The sequence below is a fragment of the Ranitomeya variabilis genome, chromosome 4, assembly GCF_051348905.1.
Source record: "Ranitomeya variabilis isolate aRanVar5 chromosome 4, aRanVar5.hap1, whole genome shotgun sequence".
In the NCBI taxonomy this organism is placed as follows: Eukaryota; Metazoa; Chordata; class Amphibia; order Anura; family Dendrobatidae; genus Ranitomeya; species Ranitomeya variabilis.
The window spans coordinates 651650972-651675106 of record NC_135235.1 but is presented as its reverse complement, the minus strand read 5'-3'; the positions used below and the strand labels follow the sequence as shown (position 1 = coordinate 651675106).

At 43.0% G+C, this 24135-nt stretch overlaps 2 protein-coding genes across 3 annotated transcripts in view; one reads left to right on the top strand and one right to left on the bottom strand.

The window, feature by feature from the left end:
* Nucleotides 1-24135, top strand: part of LOC143766195 (uncharacterized) — a 214136-nt gene that overhangs the window by 87957 nt on the left and 102044 nt on the right. The window lies entirely within an intron of this gene.
* LOC143769282 (oocyte zinc finger protein XlCOF7.1-like) lies at nucleotides 1647-23110 on the bottom strand. Of its 2 annotated transcripts, none has more exons than XM_077257791.1 (7): nucleotides 23066-23110; nucleotides 11014-11154; nucleotides 6386-6565; nucleotides 6189-6312; nucleotides 6012-6109; nucleotides 5727-5817; nucleotides 1647-4508 (listed from the first exon to the last, which is right to left on the bottom strand). In XM_077257791.1, exons 2-7 carry the CDS (start codon nucleotides 11089-11091, stop codon nucleotides 3667-3669), a joined length of 1413 nt encoding a protein of 470 aa, XP_077113906.1. In that variant the 5' UTR covers nucleotides 11092-11154; nucleotides 23066-23110; the 3' UTR covers nucleotides 1647-3666. The 2 variants fall into 2 exon arrangements, with proteins under 2 accessions (XP_077113906.1, XP_077113907.1); XM_077257792.1 differs by lacking the exon at nucleotides 23066-23110 and adding an exon at nucleotides 15552-16141.

Below are 24135 nucleotides of genomic sequence, written 5' to 3'. Positions count from 1 at the left end.
CAGGTGAAGTTGAATTCTTCTTCTGGTCGATCTATGAACATGTAGCACATGTTGCAGCTCACCATGTAGATTGTCTCATCTGCCATGTTGCTCCTAGATAATGCTGACTTGCTGTGTCTCCCCCCTTGTGCAATCTACTCAATCAGCAAAGCTTTCTTGCAATAATGTCCTAGAGGCAAAAATTGGCGATGCTTTCCAAGCAGCTGATCCCGGCTGTACCCAACGATCTTCTTGCTGAGGGAGACTCTTTGCTTTTCCCAGAAGGCACCTGAAATATGCAAATTGTCCTCTTCAAGCTTCAATCCAAGTAAATTGGAAATGGTGGCTTGCTCCCTGATGATCCAGTGCAAACCTCAGATACTGGCGGTGGTGTGGGTGGATTGGCACGTGATAGTATGCGTCTCTTACATCTAACGTGCACATGGCGGAGTCCTTCCCTATCAACTGAATGTTTGATTTTATTTTCTCCATTTTGAATTTTTTGTACATGACCCATTGATTCAGGGGTTTTAGGTTTATAATGGTACAATATTTGCCTGGAGGCTTTTTCATGGAGAAAAGGGAGGAGTAGTGACCCCGACCTATCTCTGAAATGGGTACCGGCTCGACTGCTCCTAATTCTAAGAGGTTCCAGACATCCACCCAGAGTCGAGCGGAGAGGGACTGGGGTTTGTTGGTGCAAAACCATTGAGGAGGGACATGGGAGAAGTCTATGTGCCTTTTTTTTCTACGCTCCGCAGGATATACTAATTGTTTGTAATGGTCTGTCATTTTCCCAGAAAAAAAAGGAATCTCCCTCCTACCTTCCTGGCGTCAAGATCTCCTCTGTGGGCCCAAAGAAATCTGGGTGGATCTACCTCTGCCCCCCTAGGGGTATCTCCACCTGCCCATCTTCCCCTTCCTCTTTTAGTCCTGCCTGTGGGACTGACGTAGCCTATGAAGCGAATGGTATTTTTTTGTTTTCTCTTCCGGGAACTCTTTCTTGTCCTCAGTGGTCCTATATAAAATGTAATATAGCACTGGACTGAAGACGAGTGCCTGAGAATGAGATGGAGCAGAGTTTGCTTTATGAATGGCTGTCCCTGACCACGTTTTAAGTCAGATGGCCCGACACGCTGAGTTAGATAGTAGGTTTGAAAGAAAAAGGGAGACACAAAGCGCAAATAGGGTCTTATCCCATAAAACAGATGGAGGAATCACCAAGAAAATTGCTCACCTGGTGATGCTAAAAACAAGCTTGCAAAGATTTCGGCTTCCGCAGGTCCACAGGCCGGTCACCGACCATATGAAGCAATATACTGGGTAGGGAATGTGGATTAAATCCGTGCTGCTGTAATAATTTGGTTCCAGTTGATAGTAGAATTTAACAGTGGTTTATTCAACGCGTTTCAAGGCTTCAATGGCCCCTTCTTCAGGAATGGCCACATACAACATACAGGGACAGTGTTCTTACAATGTTTAAATACATGCAGGGTTCAAAAAACGGCGCCAAACAATCAAATGACGTATAATGTCAGAGTTCATAGTTGACAGACGAGTAACAAATCTTTGTCAGCAAAGAATTTATCATATATATTGAGGATTACTCTCTTTGCCATAAATTGTAAATAAAGCCGGTGTGGTGAGAGTGAGGATTCCAGCTGAGGACGAAGCCCAGGTAGCTTGTGAAGATGGGATAGTACCAATTGTCATTGTCACAGACTGCAGATTAATAATCAGCTGCAGGACATAAAATGGCAGCCGCCTTCAGCTCAAGGTAAAAGGAACAGAAGGGACCCTCCAAATAATGGAATTCCTGTGAGCCAAAGACAGCCAGCTAGAAGACGCCTGGGTAATTCAGCAAGACAAGGATGCTTAGAATCGGAAAGTCCTAGTTACTTACCGTTAGCGGTATTTTTCGGAACCCATGACAGCACCAACAAGAGAGGGGATCCGCCCTTCAGGAACAGGAAACCTACAGATACAAAAGGGCAGCACCTCTCCCATGCATCAGTTGGATTACAGAGCTCGAGAGGACCACCATGGTTAATGGCAAATTATGTACAATACTCTAATGACTACCTACTTCACACAAGTGAACCTTATAAGAGAAAGAAGTGCACACCCAACGTGAAAAGGGAGGGAATCTAAGGGTGCTGTCATGGGCTCCGAAAAATACCGTTAATGGTAAGTAACTAAGACTTTATTCGGTCGCCCATGACAGCACCAACAAGAGAATTACAGAGAAGTAATAACTACTTAGGGAGTGATCACAGCCTGCAGTATCCTTATACCGAAGGAGAGGTCTGAGGAAGCACCCAAGTCTAACTTATAATGATTGTAAAAGGTGGACGGAGAAGACCAAGTGGCCACCTTACATATTTAGTCAATGGAGACTTCCAACCTCTCTGCCCACGAGGCTGCCATGGATCGAGTGGAATGCGCCCTCAGTTTCTCTGGTACCGGCCTGCCACACGCTGTATACACTAGAGAAATAGCCTCCCTAATCCACCTAGCCAATGTGCTCTTTGAGACCCAAAGACCCTTCCTGGTGCCTTGGGGGTGGGGGAGGCCCAACAAGGGTATGACACTGAATGGCGTCCAAAACCGACTGAGACGGTTCCCTCGACTGGTAGGACAAGGTAACGTACATGACCTGTCTCGAGACCCCTGGCGTTTGACAAGTGTTCAACCCAACAAGTTTGAACAGAGGGGGGGTATGCGAGATAGTGACCGGCATTGTTGTAAATGGCCGGTATGTGTCGCAGAGGAAGAGGTCCTCTGTGCTGTAAGCTGGAAACGTTGCTCTGGGACCTTTATTTCCACGAGCCTTGGTTTGTTTATAAAGGGGGCTTACAAGGTTAGTCGGAGAGCTGGGCGGGACTGGCTAGCCACACACCTCTCACCTATGGGGGTGGTTTCAGCTACATAATGTGACCTTGCTTTGGGTCATATGTTGGAGGTTGTACAGTCCTGTAGGAGGTCAGGTCTGTGTGATGGAAGGTCCTATGAGTGGACGGACTTCCTGAAGAGCACATGGTGAGGCCGTGGACCTGGATGGTTGCTGTGTTGGAAGGTCGTGAGGGTGGACTGGATTCCTGAATAGCACAGAGTGAGACCATGTACTCACAGAGTCTATGACGGTACTCCGTTGGGGAAGCTACGGACCTTCTGAGGGTCTGGACTGTCGGGAGTGCCCTTGTCCCAAGGCATCGGATGTGAAGAGCGCATGTTGCTCAAAATGGGTCAAAAGATGCCTGTATTCTCATTTTGGTGAACAGACAATTTTAATCTTTGCTTCATGTACCTTGGATAATAAAATGCACTTTTTGGATTTCATCTGTGAGCTGGATTCTTCTGCTTTCTCTGCTGCACTACAGGGTCTAATGATGAATCTGTTTCCTACCTTTTTCGTTACTCTTTTCCAAAAAATGGAACAGGGCAAAAGAATAGTTTAGGAGTAGTGAGAACACAGCCATGAAGGGGTTGTCCATTACATTGTAGCATTTTCTAACATTTTATTTTTGTGGGCAGAATAGAATGAAACGGTAAATGGGTGTGGTTAAGAGTATGGTCTAAAGTTTTGTTGCTGTGTGCTCCATACACCACATAATCTGTCCCTTTCTTCCTTTTTTTTTTTTTTTTAAATTGTGAGGTATGGTTAAAATGTTTCCAATACTCTGAGCATCAGAATGGCTTCACTCCTAAGTGAGTTCTCTTATGTGGAACAAGACATGACTTAAATTTAAAACATTTCCCACATTCTAAACATACAAATGGCTTTTCCCCAGTGTGAACTCTTTGATGCTCAACAAGATTTGATTTCCATGCAAAACATTTCCCACATTCTGAGCATGGAAATGGCTTCTCTCCCGTGTGAGTTTTTTCATGGCAATCAAGAGTTCTTTTATTAGAAAAACATTTTCCACATTCTAAACATGAAAATGGTTTTTCTCCTGTATGAGTTTTCTGATGCGTATGAAGATGTGATTTTTGGGCAAAACACTTTCCACATTCTGTGCACAGAAATGGCTTCTCCCCTGTGTGACGTCTCTCATGTCTAATAAGATGTGATTTCTTCATAAAACATTTCCCACATTCAGAACATGAATGTTGCTTCTTCTCATGAGTTTTTTGATGCTCAAAAAGATTTGATTTCCACGTAAAATATTTCCCACATTCTGAACATGAAAATTCTTTTGCTTCTGTGTGACTTTTCTCATGTTCAACAAGATTTGATATATCTACATAACATTTTCCACATTTTAAACACAAAAAAGAATTCTCTCCGTTGTGAGATCTTTCATGTTCACCATCGCTTCTGTCATATGTATTATCTTTAACAGTCTGTAATGAATCAGAAGATAGAATCTCTTGAAATGGATTAAATGATAGATCTTCACTGCGAAGGGCTGATGGTAGATCTGGGACTATAGCATTCTCTTCATATGTATCTTGTGTGATACCATGTTCTCTAGCTTTAAAGTCTGAAGATATCATATGTCTCATTAAGCTTCTGATACAGTCACCTGTCAATAAAACCAATAATTTTTCTATAGTATCTTGAAGTATTTTAGAAAATCAAAATAATATTAAGATAAACTTTTCCATTCAAATTATAGGGCAGGTAGCAAAATTCCAATTAAAGAGAAGTTTGAAAAATATTAGATAAACACAGTAGTCTGCTAAAGCACTCTGTAATGCCATATAGTGTTATTAAATATTTTTTTTTGTAGTATACAATTGGAGGTGGTTACTTCCTCCTTTTCTTTTACACCTGTATTGCGTGGGTCTTGTGTAAAGAGTACTATTTATTATAAAAGTAGAGAGAAAAACATTAGATAAAAAAAGGAAAAATTTAGAAAAAAAAATTCAAAGAAAAATCAGTAGATGTAAAAATAAAAGTTTGCATTCTCATTTGGTCTGACATGCACTGTGAGCTGTGAGGTCTTATACAGACAGGTGTGTGCCTTTCCAAATCAAGTCCTATCAGTTTAATTAAGCACAGCTGGACTCCAATGAAGGAGTAGAACCATCTCAAGGAGGATCACGAGGAAATGGACAGTAGGTGACTTAAACATGAGTGTCTGAGCAAAGGGTCTGAATACTTATGACCATGTGATATTTCAGTTTTTCTTTTTTAATAAATTTGCTACAAATTCTACATTTGTTTTTTTTCCAGTCAAGATGGGGAACAGAGTGTACATTAATGAGAAAAAAATGAACTTTTTGAATTTACCAAATAACTGCAATGAAACAAAGGGTGAAAAATTTAAAGGAGTATGAATACTTTCTGTACCCACTGTACATTTATCAGCTCCTTATAACTTCTTGGAATAATTTTTCTGACAAGAAACACAAGATCTCCTCTTCTCCTAATCTTCACCCTACAATTTAACCCTTGCAATCAGTTATAGTCTTTACTTCATAAAATTTGCACTTTGTCGGCTCCAAAATAGTCAATAATACTGCGCAGAAAGACTTTTAACTGCTGTAAATGATTCAATCTCCAACATCAGCTGTTAATTAGCTGCAATGAAAATAATGAAGAAGAAACAGTTCAGATGGACTGATCTACCACGTTTTTCCCCCCATTGGCAAATTTCAGCTGTATTTTGGCAAAAGGATTGAAACTAAAGCTAAAAAACCTAAAGTATCACAGAGCTCACAACAAGTAATACAAAATGGTAACCGCCAGTGACTGAGAAAAGTTTGTGACATATCTCCATTTAATGATTACTACTCACCTGTGCTGTTATCTGTAGGAATCTCCCCTTTACACTGCTCATCACCCCTCACATATATCTCTGTAGTATTAATATGGGTCAGATCTTCATCCTGAAACAAATATTGTAAAAGTCACATATTGATAAGTCACATCTATGATCAGCTCTAATCCTGCCATCTCCACCGTTCTCATTAAACAAGTATAAAACATATAATACTGGTGGTAAAAACAAGACTGAGCACAAGACCATCACAGCCGTCTACACATCATAGGGGAGATCTCATGACACCTTCTCTCCATCTACCTGGTGATCTTGAGGAACATTGGGATTTTCTTGTTTACATTCCTGAGGTAGAAGAGGACGGGGACATCTCTTTGGTGTTGTCCTCCTACTGGATAGAACTGAAGGAAACACATACAGGGACTGAATTCATTCTTTACATACAGATAATTAGAGGCCGTTTGTATTTAGTCCTATTACCTGGTGATGTGAGGGGCTGGGGAACCTCCATAATGACGTCCTTGTACAGATCTTTGTGTCCTTCTAAATAGTCCCACTCCTCCAGAGAGAAATAGATGGCGACATCCTGACACCTTAAAGGAACCTGACACATACAATGATACCATCATCCCTCAATCCCATCATAGTGTTACTGTATAATGTCCCAGCAGTGTCACCTCTCCAGTCAGGATCTCAATCATTTTGTCGGTGAGTTCTAGGATCTTCTGATCATTGATGTCCTCATGTGTCAGGGGGTGAGGTGGAGGCCCTGTGACTGGGCTCAGGGTTCTTCCACATCCCTCAGTCACAGGGGCCTGACAGCGGTCACTAGAGGTCTTCTTTACTATTGTGTAATCCTGGTTATGGAGAGATACATTAGAAAATCTCACTACAGACATCTCACCTCTCCAGTTCTGTCCACCTGTTATTCCTGTGTAATGTCTCTTTGCTATATCTGCTGTGATTTTCTGTTATTGTAACCTGTTTTTGTCGTCGGTCATTTTGCTTTGTCCTGCTGCAGTTACCTTGCCCTGCGTCAGTATGGAGTTTCTAGCTTCTATGTTTCCACCCTGTTCTCTGCCTCTTGCCTTTTTAAGCAGCCTCAGCTGTTCAATCAGTGCTTCGGAATCATGTCTGCAGTCAGCCTGTGACCTGCTCCTGGAAGTCTTGGATTTAGTAATCCATCCATCTCCTACTGTGGATCTCTGGGACACTTGTGGACACTGGAACTCTGCTGCATGCTAAACAACATTTACCAGGGAAGTAACAGAGCGATTCTGAACCTGTTTTGTGCTTAACCCCTTAAGCCCCGAGGGTGGTTTGCACGTTAATGACCGGGCCAATTTTTACAATTCTGACCACTGTCCCTTTATGAGGTTATAACTCTGGAACGCTTCAACGGATCTTGGCGATTCTGACATTGTTTTCTCGTGAGATATTGTACTTCATGTTAGTGGTAAAATTTATTCGATATAACTTGTGTTTATTTGTGAAAAAAATGGAAATTTGGCAAAAAATTTGAAAATTTCACAATTTTCCAACTTTGAATTTTTATGCCCTTAAATCACAGAGATATGTCACGCAAAATACTTAATAAGTAACATTTCCCACATGTCTACTTTACATCAGCACAATTTTGGAACCAAAATTTTTTTTTGTTAGGGAGTTATAAGGGTTAAAAGTTGACCAGCAATTTCTCATTTTTACAACACCAATTTGTTTTAGGGACCACATCTCATTTGAAGTCATTTTGAGGGGTCTATATGATAGAAAATAACCAAGTGTGACACCATTCTAAAAACTGCACCCCTCAAGGTGCTCAAACCCATATTCAAGAAGTTTATTAACCCTTCAGGTGTTTCACAGGAATTTTTGGAATGTTTAAATAAAAATGAACATTTAACTTTTTTTCAAACAAAATTTACTTCAGCTCCAATTTGTTTTATTTTACCAAGGGTAACAGGAGAAAATGGACCCCAAAAGATGTTGTACAATTTGTCCTGAGTATGCCGATACCCCATATGTGGGGGTAAACCACTTTTTGGGCACATGACAGAGCTCGGAAGGGAAGGAGCGCCATTTGACTTTTCAATGCAAAATTGACTGGAATTGAGATGGGACACCATGTTGCGTTTGGAGAGCCCCTGATGTGCCTAAACATTGAAACCCCCCACAAATGACACCATTTTGGAAAGTAGACCCCTTAAGGAACTTATCTAGATGTGTGGTGAGCACTTTGACCCAACAAGTGCTTCACAGAAGTTTATAATGCAGAGCCGTAAAAATAAAAAATCATATTTTTTCACAAAAATCATCTTTTCGCCCCCAATTTTTTATTTTCCCAAGGGTAAGAGAAGAAATTAGACTACAAAAGTTGTTGTTCAATTTGTCCTGAGTACAACGATACCCCATATGTGGGGGTAAACCACTGTTTGGGCGCATAGCAGAGCTCGGAAGGGAAGGAGCGCCATTTGACTTTTCAATGCAAAATTGACTGGAATTGAGATGGGACACCATGTCGCGTTTGGAGAGCCCCTGATGTGCCTAAACATTAAAAACCCCCACAAGTGACACCATTTTGGAAAGTAGAACCCCTAAGGAACTTATCTTGATGTGTTTTGAGAGCTTTGAACCCCCCAAGTGTTTTACTACAGTTTATAACGCAGAGCCGTGAAAATAAATTTTTTTTTTTTTTCAGAAAAATGATTTTTTAGCCCCCAGTTTTTTATTTTCACAAGGGTAACAGGATAAATTGGACTCCAAAAATTGTTGTCCAATTTGTCCTGAGTACGCTGATACCCCATATGTGGGGGGAACCACTGTTTGGGCGCATGGCAGAGCTCGGAAGGGAAGGAGCGCCATTTGGAATGCAGACTTAGATGGATTGGTCTGCAGGCGTCATGTTGCATTTGCAGAGCCCCTGATGTACCCAAACAGTATAAACCCCCCATAAGTGACCCCATATTGGAAACTAGACCTCCCAAGGAACTTATCTAGATGTGTTGTGAGAACTTTGAACCCCCAAGTGTTTCACTACAGTTTACAACGCAGTGCTGTGAAAATAAAAAATCCTTTTTTTTCCACAAAAATGATTTTTAGCCCCCCAAATTTTTATTTTCCCAGAGATAACAAGAGAACTTGGACCCCAAAAGTTGTTGTCCAATTTGTCCCGAGTACGCTGATGCCCCATATGTTGGGGTAAACCCCTGTTTGGGCGCACGGGAGAGCTTGGAAGGGAAGGAGCACTGTTTTACTTTTTCAACGCAGAATTGTCTGGAATTGAGATCGGACGCCATGTCGCGTTTGGAGAGCCCCTGATGTGCCTAAACAGTGGAAACTCCCCAATTCTACTTGAAACTAATCCAAACACACCCCTAGCCCTAATCCCAACTGTAACCCTAACCACACCCCTAACCCTGACACACCCCTAATTCTAATCTCAACCCTAATCCCAACCGTAAATGTAATCCAAACCCCAACCCTAACTTTAGCCCCAACCCTAACTTTATCCCCAACCCTAACTTTAGCCCCAACCCTATCCCTAACCTTAGCTCCAACCCTAGCCCTAACCCTAACCCTAGCCCTAACCCTAACCCTAGCCCTAACCCTAGCCCTAATGGGAAAATGGAAATAAATACATTTTTTTTATTTTATTATTTTTCCCTAACTAAGGGGGTGATGAAGGGGGGTTTGATTTACTTTTATAGCGTTTTTTATATCGGATTTTTATGATTGGCAGCTGTCACACTAAAAGACGCTTTTTATAGCAAAAAAGTTTTTGCGTCTCCATATTTTGAGACCTATAATTTTTCCGTATTTTGGTCCACAGAATCATGTGAGGTCTTGTTTTTTGCGGGACGAGTTGACGTTTTTATTGGTAACATTTTCGGACATGTGACAGTTTTTGATCCCTTTTTATTCCGATTTTTGTGAGGCAGAATGACCAAAAACCAGCTATTCATGAATTTCTTTTGGGGGAGGCGTTTATACCGTTCCACGTTTGGTAAACTTGATAAAGCAGTTTTATTCGTCGGGTCAGTACGATTACAGCGATACCTCATTTATATCATTTTTTTATGTTTTGGCGCTTTTATACGATAAAAACTATTTTATAGAAAAAATAATTATTTTGGCATCGCTTTATTCTGAGGACTATAACTTTTTTATTTTTTTGGTTATGATGCTATATGGCGGCTCGTTTTTTGCGGGACAAGATGACGTTTTCAGCGGTACCATGGTTATTTATATCCATCTTTTTGATCGCGTGTTATTTCACTTTTTGTTCGGCGGTATGATAATAAAGCGTTGTTTTTTGGCTCGTTTTTTTTTTTTTTCTTACGGTGTTCACTGAAGGGGTTAACTAGTGGGACAGTTTTATAGGTTGGGTCGTTACGGATGTGGTGATACTAAATATGTGTACTTTTATTGTTTTTTTTGTTTTTTTTAGATAAAGAAATGTATTTATGGGAATAATATTTTTTTTTTCTTCTTTATTTAGGATTTTTTTTTTTTTTTTACACATGTGGAAATTTTTTTTTTAACTTTTTTACTTTGTCCCAGGGGGGGACATCACAGATCGCCGATCTGATAGTGTGCACAGCACTCTATCAGATCGGCGCTCTCACTCACATCGCTGCAGGCTGCAGCTTTCATCTGCAGTCTGCTCCGGACCCGGAAGTACTCCCTGCAGGACCCGGATGCAGCCCCGCGGCCATTTTGGATCCGGGGCCTGCAGGGATAGGAGGTAGGAGACCCTCGCAGCAACGCGATCACATCGCGTTGCTCCGGGGGTCTCAGGGAAGCACGCAGGGAGCCCCCTCCCTGCGCGATGCTTCCCTGTACCTCCGGTACACCGCGATCATGTTTGATCGCGGTGTGCCGGGGGTTAATGTGCCGGGGGCGGTCCGTGACCGCTCCTGGCACATAGTGCCGGATGTCAGCTGCGATAGGCAGTTGACACCCGGCCGCGCTTCCCCCGTGAGCGCGGCCGATCGCTATGACGTACTATCCCGTCGGTGGGAATTAAGGCCCACCCCACCTCGACGGGATAGTACGTCATATGGGATTAAGGGGTTATTGCTGAACTTCAGGTTTGCTCTGGTCTGCTGTGTCGCCCGCCGTGTCTCCTGCCTCTGTACCTGCAATTATGTAAAACCTGTTTTTCTGTGGCATACTTGTATGAAGTAATACAAGCCAGTCCTAACTAAACCTGTGTCTTCCTCGCACTCAAGCACAAGACTCTATAAATAGACTGTGTACAAAACTTTACAGAATGATGTAATTTGACGTCATGAAAGTCTCTCACCTCTCCAGTAAGCCAAAAGAGGATCTCTATGGCGAGGTGTAATATCTTCTCCACCATCTTGTCCTGGTCCCTATCCATCCTTGATGGTCAATTTCTCTTATATGGAAGTGCTCCACTGAGAGGATCCAATATTGTAGAAACCTGAATTGAAAGAAAATGAAAACATTGTACAGTTATGGTCAAAAGCTTCTCACATTTTGCTGCTTCAGTGTTTTTTTTTCATTGTTTAGTTCGATATCTCTATGATTAATGAAGTACAATTATACTGCTCTACAGCCAAATTGTTTCAGAGACAAAAGCAGTAGAGCTCAACTAATCTTGTGGTGCTGAAAACAAATATGATACCTAAATTTGCTGATTACATCTTTATTGCATCTTTATTATTTCATCATCATTATTTCTTTGTTAGTAGCTAGTCTATTACATCATCCATTACATCATCTATTTAGTCTATTGAGCCTTAGGTATTCTATCATCTTAGGGTGACCAATCAAAAAATGCCAACTCCGCTCCGATGACGTAATCCTAATTACTGTTGAATCACCTACTTTTATAAATACTCTGTGTGTATGGTATACAGTTTTAGGATTTCTTAGCATATTGACATAGAATCATAGAATGTTAGAGTTGGAAGAGACCTCAAGCGTCATTGTGTCCAAACACCTGCTCAATGCACGACTCACTAAACTATTTCAGCCAGACGTATGTCCCGCTAATTTTGAAGACTTCTACTGAAGAACTCATCACCTTCAATGTCAAAAAGTTTTTTCTAATACGTATTTTTCGGACTATAAGACGCACCGGACTATAAGGCGCACCCAGGTTTTAGAGGTGGAAAATAGGGAAAAAAATATTTGAAGCAAAAAAATGTGGTAAAATATTTAATAACATAAATAACATACTATTATAAGTGGTGTTATTATATATAATAGTACGTTATTATGTTGGTAGCTGCGGGACCAGTGTGGTGTCTGTAAAGTACTATATGAAGACGCTGGAGGGTGAGTATAAGAATGGGGGCTTATATTGAAAGCACCACTCCAGCACTGCAAAATAACACTGGAGTGCTGCTTTAAAATCCCATGGGAGAACTATAACTCCCAGCATGTCCTGCAGATCCTATGACATGCTGGGAGTTATAGTTCACCAAAGGAGTGGCAGAGTGCTTTATTGTGTGTTGTAAAGACTAACCTCTTAATTGTGGCAGCCAGCCACTGTGGTGAGGTAAAAGCATCCCATGACTGCACACACAGAGCCCTCCCTCTTGTTGCCTTTCCACAGCACAGGTTATAAGAGGAAGCCTGCAGATTCTAGTGGGGAGTCTGAAGGACCTGTGATGATGTCAAGAAGAGGGAGGGCTCTGAGCTGCCATGTGATGCTCCAGCCTGCCCACTTCTGACATCACACAGGTCCTCCTTGTGCACAGCACTCAGCACCCCGGCAGGCAGGTATGCAGCGATCTCCTCTCCCCTGGCCCCTGCTGCTGCTGCCTCCTCCTCCCCCGAACACACAGATCTCCCCAGCTGCTGCAGGAATCCAGCGTTGAGGAAACCATGTGTGTCCCTGCTTAAGTGGAGTATTCATTTGCTGCTCCCAGCTCATGGCTCAGCTGATAGGTGGGCGGGGAAGCAGCTAATGAATATTCACTGCACTTAATCATCGGGACCACATGGTTTCCCCAGCACTGATTCCAGGCAGCAGGGACATTTTTCTGCCTCCTGAAGTGGGATAATAGTGCCCACTCGCTGCTGCCCCCCTCCCCACATGCTACATCCCTACCATAAGACGCACCCACACTTTCCTCCCAAATTTGGAGGAAAAAAGCGCATCTTATGGTCGGAAAAATACGGTAATCTGTATCTTTTCCCTTTCCATTTCATTCCATTGCTTTTCTTGTTTCCATGTGCAAATGGGAATAAGGATGATCCCATTACACTGTGACATCCCTTCAGATATTTGTAGACAGCTATTAGGTCTCCTGCTATTAGGTCTCCTCTTAGGCTACTTTCATACTAGCGTTTTTTGCTGCACGTCGCAATGCGTCGTTGTGGAGAAAAAACGCATCTTGCAAAGTTGCCCGCAGGATGCGTTTTTTCTCCATAGACTTTTATTAGCGACGCATTGCGACGCAGTGCCACACGTTGCAACCGTCGTGCGACGGTTGCGTCGTGTTTTGGCGGACCGCCGCCACAAAAAAAGTTACATGTAACTGTTTTTGTGCATCGAGACGGCCATTTTCGACCGCGCATGCGCGGCCAAAACTCTGCCCCCTCCTTCGCGGACCTTGCAATGGGGCAGCGGAAGCGTCCTAAGACTGCTTCCGCTGCCCACGTCGGGCATTTTTTGCACAGTATGCGTCAGTACGTCGGGCCGACACAGCGCGACGGCCTCATACTGACGCTAGTGTGAAAGCAGCCTTAGCCTTCTTTTTTGCAGGCTAAGCATTTCCATATCCTTTAACCATTCCTTGTAATACACTGCAGTCCACTCAAAATCCTGGTAGCTTTTCTCTGAACTTGCTCCAGTTTATCATGGTCTTAAAATGTCGTGCCCAGAACTGGACACAGTATTGCAGATGAGGCCTGACCAAGGAGGAGTAGAGAGGCATAATTACTTCACGTAATCTAAACTCTATGCTTCTCTTAATACATCATAGAACAGTGTTTGCCTTTTTTGCTGCTGAATCACACTGTTGACTCATGTGCAACCTATAATCTATTGGTATACCCAAGTCTTTTTCACACGTGCTGTTGCTTAGCTCTATTCCACCCATTCTGTAGATATAAGTTTGCTTTTTCTTGAGCATATGTGGAATCTTGCATTTATTCCTGTTAAATAACATTTTATTAGTCACTGCCCATTGTTCAAGCTTATCTAGATCCTTCTGAATCCTTTCTCTGTCTTGTCTAGTGTTAGATATCCCCCTTAACTTTGCATCGTCTGCAAATTTGATCAGTTTACCTTCAGTTCCCTTATCTAGATCATTTATAAAAAAATATTGAACAACACTGGGGTCAGGACTGAGTCTTGTGGTACCCCACTTGAAACACTCTTCTAATTGCGTGTGGAACCATTTATTACCTTTCTTTGAGTATGATCACTGAGCCAGTTATGAATCCACCTAACCTTAGTATTATCAATAATATACTTGGTCATTTTTTCAATAAGGATAGTATAAGATACTTTATCAAATGCTTTGCTGATGTCGAGATATACTATATCTATCGCATTTTCCTGATCCACTCAGTCAGTGATTTGATCATACAAAGAAATTAGATTAGTCTGGCATGGCTTGTTTGCTACAAACCCATGCTGGCTCTGGTAAATTATTGTATTCTTATCCAAGTACGTACATACATGTTGTTTGATAATTTGTTCAAAGATCTTTCCTGGTATAGAAGTAAGGCTCACTGTACTGTAATTTTCTGGCTTCATCTTTGCTTTTTTGAAGATAGGGAAAACATTTGCCCTTCTCCAATCTTCTGGGTCTTCCCCTGTTCTACAGGATTTTTCCAAAGATTCAGTACCCTAGGATGTATTTCATCTGGACCAGGAGATTTAAATTTATTTAACTTAGCTAAGTGTTCCCTCCCTATCTCTCTATTTATAAATCGTGTGGATTCTTTTATTCCTTCAATGGCACCATGAATTTCAGTTGATGTTATTGATGTTACAATCATTTTCTTAGAGAGCACAGATGCAAAATAGGAAATTAAAAGTTTGGTTTTCTCAACATAATTTTGACTACCGTATTTTTCGGACTGTAACACGCTCTTTTTCCCCCCAAAAATGTGAGGAAAATGGGGGGTGCATCTTATAGTTGTAATGCAGGCTTACCGGCAGTAGTGTGGCGGCGGCAGAGGTGCGGGGATGATGAGGCACAGTGAGCGGTATGGTGTGAGCAGGGTCCCTTCCACAGGTGAGGTGACGCAGCGGCCCGGTATCCAATGTGAGCAGCAGAGCCGGGTTAATCACCGGTGGCCTCCCGAGGCCATTTTCCTGAAGCCCCGGGAAGCAGAGGACTCCATCTGCACACGCGCGGCCTCAGGAAGAAGGCCGTCACCACCGAGAAACCGGTGATTAACCTGGCTCTGCAGCTCACATTGGATACCGGGCCGCTGCATCACCTCACCGCTGCGTCACGTCACCTCATACCATTCATTATTCCCACACCTCTGCCGTCGCCACACCACTTCTGCAACCCCCCATGGACACCAGGCCATGGTGTCGCCCACCTAAAGGGTGGAAGGGACCCTGCTCAGGTGCACGCCGTACCGCATCACCCCACCTCTGCTGCCACAATGCCTCCTGTGACCCTGCTCTGCCACCGCCAGCCCTCAGGTAAGATACTGTAAATTCGGACAATAAGATGGACCCCCATCTTATAAAAAAATCTTTTTTTCTGCAATTTTCACCCCAAATTTGGGGTGCGTCTTATGGTCCGGTGCGTCTTATAGTCCGAAAAATAAGGTACTTCACCCTTTTCATCCTGTAAAAATCCTATGGCATCTTTGACTTTTCCTTTGCTTTTAACATACCCTCAAAATACTTTTTTACTGCTTTTGGTCTCTCTTGCAAGCCTCACTCCATCACTGGCTTTAGCTTTTCTAATGCTTGCCCTGCATTATATTCTTCTTTAGATATGTCCCCCTCTTTCTATTTAATATACATTTCTTTTTTCCTTTTTAACAAGTGATTAAGTTCTGTGTTCATCCATCCTGGTCTCTTTAAATGCATCCATTTCTTCCTTTTTTTGGTATTGTTACAAATTGTGCAGTGGGAATTTCATTTAACAAAAACTCCCATTCTTCTTGGACATTTCTGTTCTTTAGAACATCCAGCCATTGGACCTTTCCTACCCCACTTCTGAGTCCATTAAAATATGCTTTCTGAAATCAAACTTAAAGTCTGAGTGCTCACTGGTTTTCCTCCTCTTGTAATCAAAAATTTAAGGATAGCATGATCGCTGCTTCCTAAATTCCCAGCCACCTTTACTTCCGCAACCATTTTATCCGTTGGTAAGAATTAAGTCCAGAATTTTAGATCCTCTTGTACTCTCGTCTACCTTTTAAAGGATAAACTTGTCAGCAAGAGAAGATAAGAATTTTCTGGACCCAGTACTTTTGCCTGAGAGAGATTCCCAACAAATACCTAGATAGTTAAAATGTCCCATGATCACTATATCATACTTTTTTTAATAACAGAAACACCTGATGTAAAAAGAGTTCATCCATATCTTCAGTCTATGTGGACTCTAGTAGACACCTACAATAGTGTCCTTTCTGTTCTTCTGTCCTTGTATTCTTACTCAGACATTTTCTACAGAGCTACCAGTCTCTGAAGCTTGGATCTCCGTGGAGATATACATTTTCCTAACATACAATGCAACACCTCCACCCCTCTTGTTAATCCTGTTTTTAATAAATAAGTTGTAGTCTTCAAAGTTTGTATTCCAATCATGTGTATCATCCCATCAAGTTTCAGTGATGTCTATGACATAATATCTCTCTTCCTGTGTTAGCAGCTTAAATTCTCCTTGTTTCTTTCTTATGCTCTGTGCATATATATAGACATATTTTAGTTTGTAGTCAGTTTCTCTTTCTCCGCTATTTTCATTCAGAATGTATTGTTTTGTTCTTTATTTCCACTTCTAATTGCATGGATCGCTACTTCCAAAAGGTGGCGCTATAGAGTTCAAGTCCTCTTTTTCTCTTAAGAGGCAATTTGCAAAAGAATTCATTAGCTGCATATTTTTTCCTTGCTGTATATTTCCCATCCCATATTTCTCTAGTTTAAAGCTCTCCTGATGAATGTAGCAATGCGTGTATCAAATATGAGTTTTCCTGTTTTTGTAAGATGCAACCCATCTCTAGCAAAGAGTCCATCATGCAGGTAATTCACTCCATCATCAAGAAACCCAAAATGTTGTTCACAACACCATCGACGTGGCCAGTTGTTCACCTGTAGAATCCGGTTCAATCTCTTTGGTCCATGTCCATCCAATTGGAGGATGGATGAGAAGACGACTTGTGCTCCCAGTTCCTTCATTTTCCAGCCTAGGTCTTCAAAGTCTCTGCATATAGTTTCCAGATCCTTTTTTGCTGTGTCATTTGTTCCTACGTGTATTAGTAGACCTAGGTAGTCGTCTGTAGCACTGAAGAATCTTGATACCCTATCACACACATCTTTGATTTGGGCACCTGGAAAACAGCAAACTTCTCGTGAAGTACGTTTCTATATGTTTGTTCAGATATGCCTTGTTTTTGCATTAACAAAGTGGATAGCTTTTGCTACATATGTGGAAAAGTCACTTTTGCGTTACAAAGGAAAAACTTTACTACCATGATAAGGAAAGACCTGTATTTTGTCTGCAGAATAGGAAATCAGGACAAGGGTTGGGCTCCACAAATGCTGCAATAGATGTGCATCACATCTTACCCAGTGGATTAAGGGGGAGAGAAAATGTATGCATTTTGCAGTCTCAATGCTATTTCAGCACGGTGCCCCATTAGGAAAGGCGTTTCAAGGTAGAAGAAATAGACTTTACAGCTTCCAAACATTCCATCTGCAATATGCTTAGTAACACATACAGAAGAACTGCTGAATCCAAAAGCAGAAGAAACATTTTCAGTCCAGTCAAGTGAGGAAGAAGTAGGCACTTGGAGTCTCGAAGCATCTTCCTCTTGTGATGCAGACTTTCTGTTAGTAACCTCAACTAAACCAAACATTATAACACAAAGGGAACTGAACAATCTTGTTAGAGATTTGTATCTGCCCAAGAGTAAAGGTACCTTCACACTGAGCAACTTTACAACGAGAACGACAACGATCCGTGACGTTGCAGCGTCCTGGATAGCGATCTCGTTGTGTTTGACACGCAGCAGCGATCTGGATCCCGCTGTGATATCGCTGGTCGGAGCTAGAAGTCCAGTACTTTATTTGGTTGTCAGGTCGGCGTGTATCGTCGTGTTTGACAGCAAAAGCAACGATGCCAGCAATGTTAAACATGGAGCTAACAACCTGTGAGAACGATAAGTGAGTCACTGCTACGTCACAGGATCGCTCCTGCATCGTTGTGGAGCAGCTGTGTTTGGCATCTCTACAGCGACCTAAACAGCGACGCTCCAGCGATCGGCTCGTTGTCTATATCGCTGCAGCGTCGCTAAATGTGACGGTACCTTAAGGGTATGTGCACACGTCAGGATTTCTTGCAGAAATTTTCCTGACAAAAGAACGGAAATTTCTGCCAGAAATCCGCATGCGTTTTTTTTCGCATTTTTTGACGCGTTTTTGATGCGTTTTTTTGTGCGTTTTTTCCCAGATGCATAGAAATGCGGGAAAAACCGCAAAATTAATGAACATGCTCATTTTTTTACTGCGATGCGTTTTTTTCGCGGAAAAAAACGCATCCATGTGCACAAAACATGCAGAATGCATTCTAAATGATAGAATGCATAATGCATGCGTTTTTAATTAGTTTTTATTGCGAAAAAACCTGAACGTGGGCACATGGCCTTAGGCTATGTGCACACATTCAGGTTTTTTCGCGTTTTTTTCGCGATAAAAACGCTATAAAAACTCATTAACAACGCATACATTATGCATCCTATCATTTAGAATGCATTCTGCATATGGTGCGTTTTTTTCCAAAACGCATCGCGGTAAAAAAAGCAGCATGTTCATTAATTTGGCAAATTTTCCGCGTTTTTCCCACAATTCTATGCATTTGGGAAAAAAACGCACTAAAAACGAGTAAAAAACGCGGTGAAAATCGCGATAAAAACGCATGCGGATTTCTGGCAGAAATGTCCGGTTTTTGTCAGGAAAATTTCTGCCAGAAATCCTGATGTGTGCACATACCCTTAGGCAGGCTACAGAGGTGAAATCTCCTAGGAGCTATATTTGGATTTCTTTGTTTTCCGTTCTGTGATAAGGATCTTGTCCAGTAATTGTTCATGAAGGCTGATCTTGTGGTAAGCAAAAACATCAACAGTTTAATGGAAGCTCAGAAGATAAGTCATAATCCAGAGGAATGAAAGATTTTCATCCATTTGTCCAAGGCAAGCCTAAAAGATGTTTTGCTCCATAATGTCAATGCGCTACCTACCTTCCGGTTGGTTATGCTATGGACAAAAATGCAAAAACATTCAAGTATCTCATTTATACATTTCCAAGGTTGCGTGAAAGAAAGATTAAGGAAGGAATCTTTATTGGACCTCAGATTTGTAACTTCTTCAAGATGAGGCATTTCTCTGTTTGTTGGTAGGCAAGGCATTAGTGGCAACTAATTTGGGGGGAAAATCAAGAGTCTCCTCAAAGAATCTCTTCAGACCCCAGCTTTTTTCGGTTTTGTGTTTTCGTTTTTCCCTCCCCTCCTTCATAGAGCCATAACTTTTTTATTTTTCCATCAATATGGCCATGTGGGGGCTTATTTTTTGTGGGACAAGTTGTACTTTTAAACAACATCATTGGTTTTACCATGTCGTGTACTAGAAAATGGGAAAAAAAATTCCAAGTGCGGTGAAATTGCAAAAAAAGTGCAATCCCACACTTGTTTTTTGTTTGGATTTTTTTCTAGGTTCACTACTAAATGCTAAAAATGACCTGCCATTATGATTCTCCAGGTCAATACGAGTTCAAAGACACACAAAAAAAAATTCCAAACTTTGCTAAAAAAAAAAAAAATGGTGCAATTTTCCGATACCCGTAGCGTCTCCATTTTTCGTGATGTGTGGGTTCTTGAGGGCTTATTTTTTGCGTGCTGAGCTGATATTTTTAATGATACCATTTTGGTGCAGATAGATTCTTTTGATCGCCCGTTATTGCATTTAATGCAATGTCACGGCGACCAAAAAACGTAATTCTGGCGTTTTTTATTTTTTTTCTCGCTACGCCGTTTAGCGATCATGTTAATCCTTTTTTTTTTTATAGAGTGGGTGATTATGAACGCTGCGATACCAAATATGTGTAGGTTTGATTTTTTTTTAATTGTTTTATTTTGAATGGGGCGAAAGGGGGGTGATTTAAACTTTTATATTTTTTTATTTTTTTAAAACCTTTTTTTTCTTTACTTTTCCCATGCTTCATTAGCCTCCATAGGAGGCTAGAAGCTGGCATAGCCTGATCGGCTGTGCTACATAGGAGCGATGCTCAGATCGCTTCTATGTGGCTAAATTTCTGCATTGCTATGAGCACCGACCACAGGGTGGCGCTCACAGCAATACGGCATCAACAACCAAAGAGGTCTTCAATAGACCTTTGGTTGTCATGTGGACGCATCACTAACCCCCGATCACGTGTCAGGAGTCAGTGATGCGCGCATTTCCGGCCCGATGGCCGGAAGCGCTAGTTAAATGCCGCTGTCAGCGTTTGACAACGGCATTTAACTAGCTAATAGAGGCAGATGGATCGCGATTCCACCCGCCGCTATTGCGGGCACATGTCAGTTGTACATAACAGCTGACATGTCCCGGCTTTGATGTGGGCTCCGCGCCGGAGCCCACATCAAAGTGGGGGTTCTGCCCTCGGACGTACTATTCCATCTGAGGTCAGAAAGGGGATAAAGGTCTATAGGCTGAGAAAGTAGGCTTTGTAATTGGACCAAAACTGGCTTATCCATAGTGCACCCACTTGGAAGAGGATTTCCCTTGTGGTTACATGTAAAGTTATGCACATGGGCTCCATATAATCTAGGGTGAGCGAAAGTAGGAAAGTCACAAGAAGAAAAGAATCTGGGTGTAATTGTAGATCACAGACTATATAACAGTTTGCAACGACAATCAGCTGCTTCTAAGTCCAGCAGGATATGGTCAGGTATTAAAAGGTGTGGACTCCCGGAATAAGGATGTAATACTACCACTTTACAAAGGGTTAGTGCACCCTCATCTGGGACACAGTGCCTTGCGAAAGTATTCGGCTCCCTGGAACTTTTCAACCTTTTCCCACATATCATGCTTCAAATATGAAGATACCAAATGTAAATTTTTGGTGAAGAATCAACAAGACGTGGAACACAATTGTGAAGTTGAACGAAATTTATTGGTTATTTTAAATTTTGGGGAAATTCAAAAAGTGAAAAGTGGGGCGTGCAATAGTATTACTCGTTACTCGAGATCTCTCGAGCACGCTCGGGGGTCCTCCGAGTATTTTTTAGTGCTCGGAGATTTAGTTTTCATTGCCTCAGCTGAATGATTTACATCTGTAAGCCAGGCTGAGTACATGTGGGGGTTGCCTGGTTGCTAGGGAATCCCCACATGTAATCAAGCTGGCTAAAGGCCCCGTCTCACATAGCGAGATCGCTAGCGAGATCGCTGCTGAGTCACAAGTTTTGTGACGCAACAGCGACCTCAGTAGCGATCTCGCTATGTGTGACACGTACCAGCGACCCGGCCCCTGCTGTGAGATCGCTGGTCGTGTCGGAATGGCCTGGACCTTTTTTTGGTCGTTGAGGTCCCGCTGACATCGCTGAATCGGTGTGTGTGACACGGATTCAGCGATGTCTTCACTGGTAACCAGGGTAAACATCGGGTTACTAAGCGCAGGGCCGCGCTTAGTAACCCGATGTTTACCCTGGTTACCATCGTAAATGTAAAAAAAAAAAAACAGTACATACTCACATTCCGGTGTCCGTCAGGTCCCTAGCCGTCTGCTTCCCGCACTGACTGACTGCCAGCCGTAAAGTGAAAGTACAGCACAGCGGTGACGTCACCGCTCTGCTGTTAGGGCCGGCGCTCAGTCAGTGCAGGAAGCGGACGCCGGGGGACGCGAAGGTGAGTATGTACTGTTTGTTATTTTACATTTTACACTGGTAACCAGGGTAAACATCGGGTTACTAAGCGCGGCCCTGCGCTTAGCAACCCGATGTTTACCCTGGTTACCTGGGGACCTCGGCATCGTTGGTCGCTGGAGAGCGGTCTGTGTGACAGCTCTCCAGCGACCACACAGAGACTAAACAGCGACGCTGCAGCGATCGGCATCGTTGTCTGAATCGCTGCAGCATCGCTATGTGTGACGGGGCCTTAAGAGCTGCAAATCATTCAGCTGAGGCGATGAAAACTAATTCTCCGAGCACTAAAAAATACTCGGAAGTCACCCGAGCGTGCTCAGGAAATCTCGAGTAACGAGTATATTCGCTCATCACTAGTCGCCATCCATCGTTTGCTAGAATAGAAGCCTATGGTGCCGGATCAGTCAAATGATGGAATCCGGCGACGGATTCTGTTTATTTTAACTGAGCATGCTCCGATCCAATTAGTCAGATCCGCTAGTCGGATCCATCCAAAAAATTAATCCGTCGTATCAGTTTTTCACAGCCAACGGATTGTGACTGACGGCAAAAACTGATGTGTGAAAGAGGCCTAAGGAGCGACAGTCCTCCCACATTATTCTTTGTTCCATCCCTTCCTCATAGTGAAATGTGCAGAGAGCAATGGGCAGGGTCCCAGGCTCCTTTGTAAGTCTATTTCCTTATTTGTTGTGGCTAAAATAAAAAAAAAGGGACAACCACGAGAAAAGGCTTAGGATTTTTACTTTCTCATCATATTACAGGAAATCATAAATCTGTTTTGAAATATCTATTTTTCCCTTATCCAAGAAGTATCGTTTCTCCTTGCGGAGAGTGACATGATAAGCATGTCGAGCTGTTAGGATTGCTGCTTCCAATAGGTGGCAATAGTTCCAATAGTCCTCTTCCTCTCTGAAGAGACAATTTGCGTATTTTTCCCTTACAATGTTATGTGTTTGAATGAGGCTGCGAAATGCACAGGGATGGGGCTGATAGCAGTATAATCAGATGTCAACATTACAGATTTTACATATTTCCACATTTTTTATTCATCATAAAAACTTGACATTTCCATTCCCTGTAATCTCCACCCCAGAGAGAAAACGTCATCTGTCCCCAAACCAGAGCGCCCTCCCCTGTATACATGAGCACAGCCAGCGTCCTATTACTGTACATATACACATGGCAGAGCTGGGGGCACTATCTCCGGGAATGGAGGGGTTACTGCCCCCTGCCCCCGCCCAGTAATGGGGAATCTCCAGCACCTACCTCCACCTGCAGAGCCGCACACCACATATATGGCTGCTCTGTGCGCACAGGACCTGTGGTGAGGTCATAGGAGGGGAGGAGTCACATGATCAGGGGCCTCAGTGTCTGCAGGACTCTGCTGTGCTGGTTGTCATGGTGCTGGATGAGGGGAAGTTTCTGTGTGGGGTCAGGAGGGGTTTACAGGGTGGATGTAGCAGAGCCGTGTGTACGAGGTGTACGGAGCAGAGCCGTGTGTGTACGAGGTGTACGGAGCAGAGCCGTGTGTGTACGAGGTGTACGGAGCGGAGCCGTGTGTGTACGAGGTGTACGGAGCGGAGCCGTGTGTGTACGATGTGTATGGAGCAGAGCCGTTTGTGTGCAGAGCCGTGTGTGTACGACGTATATGGAGCGGAACTGTGTGGGTATGACATGTATGTGGATCGCCCCCACGTTAGGGCAATGGGGTACTCGGCATCGGGTCCTTCAGTTCTCAGTGGGGATGTCACGGTGGCTGACCCGGTCCGTGGCCCCTAGGGACGTCCGTATTAAAAGGGGAAGGTCTTTAAGGGGATAGTGTTCGTGACGCCAGCTGTGGTATTCGGTCAGGGTGACCGACGCTGCTTAGGGGTCCTCTGGGGTGATGTTATGGCAGCTAGATGGTATACCTTCCCACAGGTGAAGTGTATCCCCAGGGCTTCCCGGAGTGTAGATGGTGATGTTGGATGGTGTGAGGTGCAGTGAATAACGAGGACACAAGGTTGCAGTCTCTTTACCTTTTACTGAAGGCTTCAGTGTCCACAGTCCTGGGCGCCGGATCACAGGGTAGGCAGAGTCCGGCTGGTCCAAAGGCAAATCCAGAGTCTCCTTATCCAGGTGGAATGCAATAGCCTTCCTATGCGCACAGTAACATAGTAGGTCCTCACTTGCTGAAGCTCTAATGAAGTCCTCACTGTTATTACTCTTCTCTCTCTGTTCCCCATGGTCGGATAGAACAAAACCCGTATGACTGATGGCCTGAGGCTTGTTTATAGGGACCCTAGAGACGCCCCGACCCCCACAAGTTGCCACCTGTCTTCTTAGGTATTAAGGTC

Bases quoted from the DNA above. Each gene is read 5' to 3' on its own strand.
- LOC143769282 (XM_077257791.1), bottom strand. From the start codon at position 11,091: ATGGATAGGGACCAGGACAAGATGGTGGAGAAGATATTACACCTCGCC. The intron at 6,110-6,188 runs GTAATAGGACTA...TGTTTCCTTCAG, and splicing joins CCAGCCCCTCACATCACCAG to TTCTATCCAGTAGGAGGACA. The intron at 5,818-6,011 runs GTAGATGGAGAG...TATTTGTTTCAG, and splicing joins ATGTTCCTCAAGATCACCAG to GATGAAGATCTGACCCATAT.